The 12,485-nt window shown below is 30.9% G+C and overlaps 2 protein-coding genes across 2 annotated transcripts; one reads left to right on the top strand and one right to left on the bottom strand.

Annotated features, from left to right (window-relative positions):
- The first annotated feature begins 8,679 nt into the window (after nt 1–8,679).
- LOC102668456 (uncharacterized) lies at nt 8,680–9,737 on the top strand. The gene is made up of 2 exons (XM_006586767.4): nt 8,680–8,992; nt 9,134–9,737. Exons 1-2 carry the CDS (start codon nt 8,753–8,755, stop codon nt 9,485–9,487), a joined length of 594 nt encoding a protein of 197 aa, XP_006586830.1. The 5' UTR covers nt 8,680–8,752; the 3' UTR covers nt 9,488–9,737.
- Nucleotides 9,738–11,370: 1,633 nt separating this feature from the next.
- LOC100306074 (uncharacterized) lies at nt 11,371–12,241 on the bottom strand. The gene has a single exon (NM_001250199.3). It carries the CDS (start codon nt 12,161–12,163, stop codon nt 11,531–11,533), a length of 633 nt encoding a protein of 210 aa, NP_001237128.2. The 5' UTR covers nt 12,164–12,241; the 3' UTR covers nt 11,371–11,530.
- Nucleotides 12,242–12,485: the final 244 nt, after the last annotated feature.

The following is a 12,485-nucleotide window of genomic DNA, read 5'->3' as shown; positions in this document are numbered from 1 at the left end:
ATTCATTTCTATCTTATCCCAACTTACCATCCTTTTTAAGTTTACATCATTATGTGCAATTTAAATAATGAACACAAACTTTTAAAGAGCTTAACAAATAACAACTATATATAGTACAACCATTGGAAATCTTAAATTCATATACTAAAAAGTCCTACTTTTGGAATTTTCTTGGATGTGTTTATTTCAAACCTTTACAATGTACACGTGCAAAATGAATACTCTTTGTGCAGTTAATATCCTAACAGTTTAAAACTAGTAGGTTTATCCGTTTATATTTATTTTTATTATTCTTTCATATAATGAATTTAGTTTTAGGACTAAAAATTACTATAAATAATAATAAAAATTGACAGAAAATTATAAATAATAATTTTAGGAACAATTGCAGACCATACCGTTTATTTATAGTACAAAACACTTAATTATAGCCAGCCCAACATAAGGGTACTAGAGTTTCTTTCTTTCTTCTTCTTCTTTTTTTTTTTTGAAAGTTGGTGATCAACCTTTTTCTAGGAAATCTCTTGAGTTCATATTTCTTTGCATGGGCCTTTCTACCTGCTGCTTCTTTAGAATCTTAGGATGTCATTTTCCCTGACAAAATTAGAGTGACATGCATTAATTAGTTACTATTTTATTTTAAAAAAAGGCACCACTACCAATTCAAGTAGTATTTCCTATTTTCATTATCGTTGTTTGTTACAATGCCGTGTGATAAGTCACACTTTAATGTCATTATCCTTGCCGTTTAAATGCTACGCAGTTGCTATCATCTTGTAACTGTCTGTATGATATTCAGCACTGTGCAACAACATTTATTTCGTGTTGCTGCTACTTTCACTAGTATTTATAGCTGTGATAGCAAAATATATATAACTATGACGACAATTGTAATTTTTTTTTTTGAATAATCCAAAGAAAATTTTAAGTATAAAGGATACTTCAACTCTCAGATAAATCAGTTTACTACTAACAAAGTAATCGATTCAAGTAATTACGTATTGGATTTTTCTCAAAGTAAATTTTCATGTTTAAACTTTGTATAAAAAATGTTTAATTGTTTATTTGGTCCCTACATTGTACATTTTAGTTTTTATACTTCAAAATTTTTGCGTTTTAGTTTTTATATGGAGAAATTTTTTTTATGTTCTAGTTTTTGTCTTTAGGTATCAATTCAAGTAGCTCTGTTGTTGGATATAGGTTCTTTAAAATTGTCATAAAATAGAAACTAGCAATGTAAAAGTGCTGGAAATTTTCTGGCAATTAAAAAGGTTCATGGTTTTTGTGGCAGTTTTATACAAGTTTTATGGTGGGCTAAAATTGATAGAGTTACTTGAATGGTAACTAAAAACAGAGATTAAAACACAAACACAAAAAAACCGTATAAGAACTAAAACATTTTTTTTTAGATACAAGAACTAAAATGCAAAGTGTGAATAAGTGTAGAGAAAAATTGAGTAATTAAACCAAAAAACATTACTGTTAGAAGAGTTAATTTTACTATATTTATAGATCTTTCCAACTCGATTAAAATGTATATATGATCTAAAAAAACAAAATTAAGCCACCATATACACTCTAGTTATATATACACCAATATGATTCTTAGTAAATATATAATTATACATCAACTTGTTATATATACCAATATGATTCTTATTAATTTATTATGCACCAACTTGTTTGACAATTATATACTTTGAGTAATCTTCACAAATTCTTCTGATTTCTGTACGTCTATTTTTTTTCTAATTATATTGCATGTTGTTCGACCATGCTTTTTTCCACCAATGTTTTGATTTGATGATAAATCTATAACTTGCATCAGGTTCTCAGATAGATATTTTTTTGGTTGATAAGTTTATAGTGTTGAAATAAACTTTATCAATTGTAAAAAAAAAATATAATGACACAGTTTAACAAATTATATTACTGCAATGAATTAAAAGAAATATAACATAAGTTAAAAACAATTTTGATATCCCAAAAAGTTATACACATACTTAGAAATAAAGGTTAATAATAATTTATAAATACATTTTTTTCTCAACTTCATTGAAATATCTGTTAAAAATAAAACTGTGAAGTTTCACATAAGTGTCAAAATAAGCAATACCTTTAAACATAATGAGCCTAACAAAGAAAAACTGATCCCTAATTAGATCTCAACTTTTCATTTAAGGACAAAACTTTGAAGGCTCACATGAGAGCCAAAGCCCATAATACATGGAATGTGATCATTCAAAAGATAGAGAAAAGAACACGACAACAAGCAAACAACTCCCAAACGTCCATAGATCAACCCCTTTATTTTTTTAGTTATTTTAATTTCACCCTGTTTGGGTCATTTTATATCTGCAATCGCTATGATATATGAATAATATTGTCTCATGTTATTATACATATGAAAATTGGGAAATAGATAGAAAATATTAATAGCCTACCAAAAAATAAAAAAAATAATCTGTAAACATGTTCATTTAAAGTCAAAATAAAAAAATACTCTGGCTGTTGTTTTGCTCCTTCCAATCCTAAGCATAGCATATTGCTGAACTACTTAAATCAAGTTTTTTTTTGTTTTTTTATTTGTGTTTAGGTCGCCCTCTATTACTGACTACTTTTCTTACTTAACGAATAAACCATGCATAATCAAGAACAGAATGAAAGCGACCAAAGCAAATACCTCCCTTTAAGTATGTTAGCATTGAATTTTAAAAATTACCAATCACAAAGTTGTTTACGTGGAAGCTGAAGAAACAAGTAATAATAATCAAATATTTTGCTTCAAAATTTTGTTCTAGAGGAACACACAACCTACGCTAAGGGAGGTGCAACAGACAAGATTCATATATAAACAAATATTTGTATGTGTTTTATGTGGGATAAAAAGCCAGGTTAAATATAGTTTAAATAGTCTCACATGTCGGATGGTTCAGCCCAAGAAGCAAAAATGGGAATACTATATACATTTCATCATTACCATATACCCATGGCATTATTGCATTGCATTGATCTTATCTTGCACACATCTTATACGGAACAAAATGTGTTAAATATTAAATGACATTGTACACACACAAATACCTTCTAGATATGAATAAAAAAACTACACGTGTGAGGAGGAGAAAGGCAAAAAAGACATGATTCCGAGAAAGACCAAAATAGGGAAGGTGACATTCTTGGACTGAAGAACCTTTCTCGACCAGTACACAACACGCATACATAAAATATGAAATAATAAGGTTAATTTATTTTATAATAACTTTGGATCACCATAATATTAATGCAGAATATCCATCAACAAATAATTTTAATAATAACTAATTTTTATAAAAAAAAATTGACTAATTACTTTTAGTTTTAAATTTTTTTTAAATCACATTTTTTTTACAAAATTCAAATTTATATGAATGTTAAAAGGAGGGGTTGGTATTTTTATAATTTTATATGAATGTTGTTGTGATTTTTGTATTGGTGTGTAGTTTGGTTGGGGCAACAAAAATGTAAGGCTGAGATGCATGTACCAGAGGTATATAGGCTATAGAATGCGGGCCAACAAGGGTCTGGTGGGAGATTCCTTACCGACACTTTCACTAATGGGATATGCTAATGCAAATATTGCTAGCTATGTGCTGAGCTGGTGAATCTTGGTGCAGATTACGTTGCATTGAAGGGGAAACTTCAACGAAAATCTCATGGTGAATTTTTAAAAAGGAAAGGACTAGGATCTGTTTCTTCTTCTTTTTCTCCCCAAGTTGACTTAATAATTTCGGACGTGTTGTCTCCTAAACAGTGGATAATGTTTTCATAACTGCATGTACATCACAAGTGTTGGCATTATATAAATTGTACCATAATTCATAATAAAAACATATTTTGTATTTGAGCTAGCTATATAAGATAATATAATTAACCTTTGATTTTGATTCGTGTCAATAAATTGTGAGGAAACTTTTGTTTAATAGTTAAATTAATTTCAGTGTAATTGTCTCCTAAAAGGAAAGTAATTTTTTTAATCATAACAACAATATCTTACACCTCCTTATTTATTGGTTGATTTATAAAATTTTGATGAATACATAAGTTAATTTTTATGTGATAAATTTCTTGATTTTTCTAATAATTATCTTAGAAGTTATACAATAAATTTGTTTATTGGTTAATGGAAAATGACAATGTATAAAAATTAAATTCAATTAAAATAAAGTTTTATTTGTTTATATTTTGGGGGAAGTTGGGGGAGGATTTGATCATTGATAGCTGATAATGGACCCTTTCGTTTAAATTTTTAAAAAATAATTGTAAAAAAATTCTTTAAAATATTTTTTTTTTAAGAATCAGATATAATTTGCTTCTTAAAAAAATTGTATCATAAAACAAAAAAAATTATTTGACTAAAATTAACACTTTTTTTTTCACATATAAGTTTAAACAAATAGATCCAATATCCTTCAACACAGAAAAGCCTTTGTAAGAAACATAGTTGATTGTGAGAGGCAATCATACATTTGTAAGTTTCAGCCAAAACTTTTTTGTCCTCCACATTTTCCAGTGTGTGTGTTGTGCGCTGGATATCTGTTAGCAAATAGACAATTAATTAGTTGATGAAAAATTGATCTGTCTCCGTTTTCTAGTGGTAACTATGGTAACCATGAGTTAACCCTTGGGGGATTGCTAAAGTAGTGATTAGGCAAAGTGAAAAATTAATATATATGTACAAATGCACTCGATACTCTAGTGGAAAAAGTAAGATAATCGGTTATTTTATTTTTTGGGATGAGAGTGTATAGCTGTATAAGAATTAGAGATTCAGTTACTGTATTTTCTAGGATGTGAGATACATTGACTTTTTCAACTTCGATTATTTAATCATATAAGTGAGCATTGAATGTTGATTTTTGCGGTGAGAGCGAGCTATGCCTGCATTCAGAACTTTACATGGATCCGAGTTGTGTACTTCTGTTGTTTTTTTCGTCATATGGTGAATTAGGATTCACGATTCACGTGGGTTTCTGTACTGTGATTTGGACGTGGCCAGTTTAGGCAATTACTTAGCGTAACCCATTTTTTACTTGGTGCTACCCATATTTTTTAATTTCTCCTTATGCTTCTTCTCTCAAGCAATATCTCTCCCCTAAACCTCCACGACCACTGCACCTTACCTCCACTCAACCCATGATACAATTATGGTGGTGTGACCTGAGGTTGAGTTTGGAAAGCATCAAGGTTTATGGCTCACAATGATGCGTGTGGTGATGGTGGTGGGGGTGGGAGTGCAGTGGTGCATTTGGTCTGGTGTGGAGGTGTTTGCATGCAGTGGTGGTGAGTGGAGCCGTGGGGGTGCAATGCGTCTGCCATGGAGGTTTGGTAGAGAGGAAGCTAGGGTTTTTCTTGGGAGAAGAAGAATAAAAAGGGGATATAAAGAAGATAGAGGTGCACAAAGCAACCCATAGGGCGCGTTAAGTAATTCCCGCCAGTTTATCTTAAGATCTAAATGAGTTTGCGCCTGTTATATCCAACTCAATTGAATTGGGCTATTTAGCCCGATTTTTCTGACCTGAAAGTTTAGGGATTACTATTAGCACTAACTTTTTTCTCTTCGGATTGTCTGCCAGTTTTGTGTAAATTTGACAAGAATAACCTTCACAAAGACTAGTTTTTGTCATGTATTTAGACCAAATATACAACATAAACTAGTTAGAAATTGTTATAACAACTGTTATGTGCATTACATATCGCAGATATAAATGTTTTTATATAGCAAGCTAGACATTCGACAATAAGAATAAAGCCTAAAGGCTTGGGGTAAGCATTGAAAAAGATTATACAAGGACAAATAAAATTGGAAAAAGGTATAAAATCTTGATGCATGTTAATTTATGGAGAATTAAATAGTCTAAACACTTAATCAATTAACAAATTTTATTTTTCTTTGTCTTTCTCTTGAATCTAATCATGCTAACAGTCATATCAAATATTTATTCAACCAAACCTGCTCATAAGCAAATAATTATTCTCATCTTCTTTTTTCTTATGCTCCAAGGACTTTGTATCCTAGGAGGATGTAATCTATTTTTATTTAATTTGTTTTATTTGCTTACATTTTCCTCTTTGTGTTGTTTTTTTTATCCATTCAAATTAAACAAAATATCAAAAGATTTATAACATTCACACACTTTTCTCAACCAACTAAATTACACATCTTGATCTTCGTTGTTGTCTATGTGACATACATAAAAATATCAAATATTTATTTCTCTTTTGATGCATACAACAAGAGAATAAATGTCCATAGATCTTTATTCAATATAGTTATTAGTCATACTCAAGCCTCAACATCATAACCCATAGACCATAGTACTAGTCTCAAAGCATATTTGGAGGTGCAAGATATAGTGAAGTAAAGAAGATTAATGTTTTACATTTAGAGTAAAACAACTTATTTTTTGTCAAGTTACACACATGTAGGATTGTTCATGGATTGGTTCGGACTAAATTCAGGACTCAACTTAATTAAATTTGATCAGTTTGGTTTGATACAGTTTCACAATTTTTTTTAAAACTCAACCTAACTCATTCATGAACGGTTTGGTTCGGTTTAAATCAATGGTTTATCCATTTAATTTTTTTCTTCTTAAAACTATTATTTTATATCATGATTCATCGAAATATTCAATACAATTAACACAATATTATCAAATGTTTGAAAGTAGTAAAATTGATTTATTTAATACCATCAACATAATATTCTAAAACAGACTAATACAAACTAAAATAAAATATTCTTCAACGAGATTTACTATAATAATCTGAATCAATATTATTTTTCACAAACTAATTTATTGCAATAAGCTTTGTTGTAACCAAATTTGCTAAAACAAATGAACAAAGTATGATCCATTACTATTATAAACATGACGAAAAAATAAATATGAAAAAGGTTAAATAAATAACAATGTAACTAAAAGTAATATCTCACAAAGTTTTAATACTAGTAGTCCCAACACTTAGAGTCCTAATATTAGTACTATTTAAAGTCAAACCAAAAAATTTTAAATTTTTTTATTGATTCGATTTGTTTTTTATCAGATCTATAAACCTAAGCCCATGAATTAACCCGTACATAAACGAATTTGATCGATTCAATTCGATTTTGACCCAACTACATAAATGATACAATCCAAAACTATTCGAATCGGTTTGCATCAATTCAAATCCACGGACGACCTGTATTCGTGAACGCCCCTGCACATATGCATAATGCAAAGTGGCCTTGCCCTTTGTAACATTTTTTGTTTTAGTTTTAGTTTTTTTTAAATATATATGATATTTAAAAATTAAGACAATTATTTTATTTAAAAGTTTGATTGTAGGAATAAAGATATTTAAGTATTTTAATTTTCATTAAATAATTAATTATCTTTTTATAGTATGGTTGTAAAGATAATGACATTATTTTTTTAGATAAATATTTCCCTTGATATAATCTTTATTGTAGAGGTATTACATTTTTCTTTCTACAATAAAATGAATGATAAAAATATGTCATGTTATATAAATTAATAATTATTTAATTGCCCCCTTGAAATTTAACTGTGCCTTTCTCCCGCACACATATGATTGCAAAAGAATATTCTTTCTTGATCAAGATTTCTAATTTCTTTCAAGAGATTTGTTAGAATTCAAATCATAGGTGAGTTGTTGTCTCTTAATCATAAGGTTTTCTCTATATAAGTATGAGTAAGAATTTAAACTCTTAATAATATGTTTAAATAATCCAACTATTCTAATGTATTAGAGTAAGAATTCAAAAGATTTCATAAATTTTTAAAAAGCAATAAGAGTCAATGAGAAATTAATGAAGAAATTAAATAATATAATTAAGATAATCAATACCATTTTTCAATCTTTTAATAATTAATTGATTGATTCTAAATTCATATCTTTCTTATTGGTTTTGAGTTTGAAAAAAAAAATTAAGGCAAAATTTTTATTTATTTAAGGTATCAAATTCCACATAAGTTATTTTAATTAAATGTATATCACAAGACATATTTTTATCATTTTAAAGTTTTAATTGAATAATTCAATTTTTTTTATAGAAAAATCATAATTAAACATCTTCCTTAACTAATAAGTTGTTAATTTGAGTAATATTCAACTTTATTTTCTTAAGTAAAATCTAGATCCAAATTTTATAGATGAAACAAAACATCATGAGAAGGAGACAATCTCAAATCATCTTTTTTTTAGACCAGTACCAATAAGATGGTAACAACAAAAAATACAATCCGAAATATTATTGATACTTTATTTTCACATTTATTTAGTGATTTTTTATCTTCCCGCCACAGAAAGAAACAAGGGGCTTAATTTTCGGACTCTTGAAGTGGCCATGCCATGCGTCTTAAACACCACCAAAATAGGAGGGGAAGAAAACAAAATCTAGGTAACAACAACGAATATGCATAGATGATAGATGCATACACTGCATGCGTGTGAAAGTCAAATACAGATTCCTCCATAACTAAAACCCGTTCCAAATCTAGCCCAAAAAACCAGCCACACCCCCAAAACCTCTATTCTCAGCATATTCCGGTATAGAAGCCCGGTTTCCATGCACAAACCCTCTCACTTCAAATACCCCCCAAACCCTCCTCATTCCAACCAGCGCCTCTCTCTATCTCTCTTTTCCTTCTCCTAACCCTCTTTCCTATTAAGAGGAGAAGGAATAACAAAAACAATATACACAATGGCTTTCGCTTTCACTTTCACCAAAACCCTAATTCTCTTGGTCTCCCTCTCCTCCCTCCTCCTCCAAACCCACGCGGCCCGCGGCCCCCGCACCGTCCAGGCCCGCCTCTACAGCCTCTGCAAGCCCACCACCAATGTTGGGCTGTGCTACAGGACCATCCTGCCGGAGGTGCTGGGCCTGCCCCGCTTCAACTATTACAAGGCCCTCGAGGTGGAGATGCTCGTGACCCAGAAACAGGTAGGCATCATCAGTTCATCACTCACTTTTAAAAAATTACTTATAATATGTTGTTTCTAATTTTGTATATTTGAAATGCTGTGTCTCTTGATTCTAATAGTTATAAAAAAAAAAAAAAAAACTGAACCTGGTGAGTTGCAGGTGGAGAAAACCTCGAAGTTGATAAGCGTGCTCCTGGCGAGGCCCGGAAACTCGAAGGATCTCGGCGACTCACTCCAGATTTGTAAGGAGCAGTACGGCAACATCATGGACTCGATGGCGGAGGCCAAAAACCAAGTGGCTCAGCGCAACGTCATAGAGGCACGTTTCAAGTTCAGCTCCGTTGTATCCTACTATGAAAGTTGCAATGATTCCTTCACCAAAGGGACCTCGCCGATTGTCGAGGAGGCGCAGGGCGTGTACGACCTCGCCGGAAACTGCTTGGACATCATGAAAGCCATTCAAGATAGAGAGAGTCGTCGCCGTCGAGGTACGGGCCCGGTTACAAGCCCATAAGCCCAGGGACAAATTGGCCTTTGCACTTAGTTAGGCCCAATAATATATTCAAGGCCCGTGATGCTGCTTAACGAGGAGAGATTGATTATTATTATCTTTTTTTTTTTTTTTTTTATCGTTTTCTCATGTTGGTTTGTAATTGTCGTCTCGGTGCTTTTGTGTGGATTTGGAGATTCAATGTTATGTGAATAATAATGTGATACTAATCCTCATGGAGAGAAGAAACGAAGAGATTTGATTTATTTCTTTATTTATTATTCCGAGATATTTTTGTTCTTATTACGGGTTCACATAATCACGTATCTGTTCATTACAAAAAATAAGGAAAAAAGATTTTTATTTTTTACTTTACAATCAACTGACTAACTTAATTCAATAAAAAAAAATACATTTATAACAAGGACTATTAATCGTTCAGTACAAAAAAAGGACTATTATTTCTTTCAGAAAAAAGGCACTATTTCTGAAAATAAACTTAACCAAATATATTGAGCTTTTTTCTGTCAGAAAATTTTCCTAATTAAACACAAATATTTTTGTATTATTTCTCTTTGTTGGGTGTTATTGACCTTTTTCTTCTGACATTATATCTTCCATCAAACAATTTGACGGTATCATTCTTTCTGTTTCATTGTGGCTTTGTCTTTTTGGTATTTGTACCAAGTATCTTTTCAGATTTTCTTCCACTAATATTGTTAATTTCATTTTTTTTGTGATATTGTTAATTTCATCTTTTTTGTGACAATCTTAAAGCTTATGTTTTCAGATAATTTTTTAGCTAGTCTATAATTTGCTCTGGCTAAATGCAATTATTGCTACTACTTATATTATTCCTAAATCAAATTAATTATTGTATCCTTATGTAATATAATCATTCAGTGGTTTTTGTTCTAATGTATTAATAAATATGTTATTTCTTGTTCCTGGATAACTTATTCTGATATATGTATTTGCTCTTGAGAAAAATTCCATATTTTAGGCTGTTCGTATACTTCACTTTTTTTCAACTATAAATATTCACCACTCATAAAAAAAAAGAGTTTTCTATTTTTAGTCCTTTCTTTTTATTGTCTTCATTATTTTGAAATGTATTTTTTCCCTCTATGTTTTATGTAACAGGACCACCTCGATCTATTGACCAACAAATTTATTATCCCCCTGAGTTACGTTTTATTATGAGAAGCTACTACACACTTAACGCAAGATATTGATTTGAAAATAAAAGATTATGAACGCCGATTGTAAAAAAAATTACCAACACCAGAAATATGAACACAGAATTAACTTTAATACCAATGGAGCTTTATCTGTAATAATGATGAATGTATTCACGATAGACCGTATATAGAGACACTCAAAAAATTTTTAATATACACACACACACATACATATATATATATATATATATATATATATATATATATATATATATATATATATATATATATATATATATATATAAGAGACGAAAGGAAATCATTTCAGTTCATTTTTAGCTTTCTATACTAATTGAAAAGTGTTTGATATTATGATAAATAATTTTTAATATTTTTTATATTGTTAATTGAAATAATATTTTTAAATATTAGATTCTAGTTTTTATATATTTTTTAAATTTTTAAAATATTTTTTTAAATATATTATTTTACATTTTTTCGTTATTTATAACTAGTTTTATCAAGCATTTATAACTTTTTAATTTGCAGCTAATTTTTTAACTAATTTTACCAACAACAACATAGCCAATAATCTAAAATATACTTCCAAACTATAATCCCTGGTAATTAATTATTTGAAATATAAATAAATCCTTAATTATAATAATTTAAATCCTCATAATATATATATCAATCAAATAGTAACTAGAATAAAAAATAATTCAGCAAGACAGTAACATTTTAGATGGGAGGAAGAATTAATCTCCATTCTCCCCTAACCCAAAACATTCGTTTTACTAAAAGAAAACAAAAAGAAAATGACACAATACTGCACTTGACAATTCCATCATCATTCACGTAAAAAAATGGATTCGTCACCAAAAATTTATGAGACGGTTCCGATGACGTTGCTAAATGCAGAAGGGGCACTTTGTTGCACCGGTGGCATTTTCTGAGGACCCTGAGCTTTCTCCATATCAGCGATAATATCCAAGCAATTCCCTCCCAGGTTGTAAACCGCGTCGGAGTCTTCAAAGAACGGGATTTTCCCATCTTCAAACGCGTCCTTGCACGCCGCTTGGAACGACAAAACAGCACTGAACTTGAACTTAGCCGTGATGATGTCCTTATTAGCAATCGCGGCTTTGGTTTCCTTGATGGCGTCGAGCATGCTCTTGTACTGGTCCTTGCAAATGTCGAACGAGTCCTTGGACGATTTGGTGGTGCCCGTTTTGGATTCTAGGGTTTGAATGTTGGCTAGGGTTTTTTTTGCCTTCGCCAGGGTGGCGTCCACTTCTATGTCGAGCGCCTTGAAGGGCTCGATTCTGTTCTTGAGGAAGTGGGGATGGATGGTCTCGGCACAGAGGGCGGGGTTGGTGGTTTTCTTGCAGAATTCGGTGATGTCGGATTGGAGGTCGTGGTGGACGATATTGATGTTGGTGGCGGTGGCAAGGGAGGAGAGGGATGTGATGAGGAGAAGAATAATGAGAGAGGTTTCTGAAGTGAAATGGTGATCCATTTTGTCTCTTCTCTGAGGAATAAGGTGTTGGAAGATCAGAGACAAATGGAATATGTAAGGTAACGTACGTAGCCTTGTGTTGGAATCAGGGGAGGGAGGTGGGGTTTTATAAGGAATGCATGTGCATGGAAACCGGGTTTCCATACAAAATGTGGGATAAACTTAGAAAAATGTCTAGTAGTTATACTTATAGGGTTTGATCAATATTAATATTTGATATAAAAAGCTACGTATACAAGACTTAATTTGTGTATTCCATTTTTTGAACGGTCGGTGTTCCTAAAAATTTGGTGGTATGGCAACAAGCATCCACATCAAGAAA

This window comes from Glycine max, chromosome 9, assembly GCF_000004515.6.
Source record: "Glycine max cultivar Williams 82 chromosome 9, Glycine_max_v4.0, whole genome shotgun sequence".
NCBI classification, from domain to species: Eukaryota; Viridiplantae; Streptophyta; class Magnoliopsida; order Fabales; family Fabaceae; genus Glycine; species Glycine max.
Note: the sequence above shows the minus strand (reverse complement) of the source record. Positions and strands in the feature narration are given on the sequence as shown.

Excerpts from the sequence above, each read along its gene's own strand:
- LOC100306074 (NM_001250199.3), bottom strand. The coding sequence starts at position 12,163 with ATGGATCACCATTTCACTTCAGAAACCTCTCTCATTATTCTTCTCCTC.
- LOC102668456 (XM_006586767.4), top strand. The coding sequence starts at position 8,753 with ATGGCTTTCGCTTTCACTTTCACCAAAACCCTAATTCTCTTGGTCTCC. Across the intron at positions 8,993-9,133 it reads TGCTCGTGACCCAGAAACAG|GTGGAGAAAACCTCGAAGTT; the intron begins GTAGGCATCATC and ends GGTGAGTTGCAG.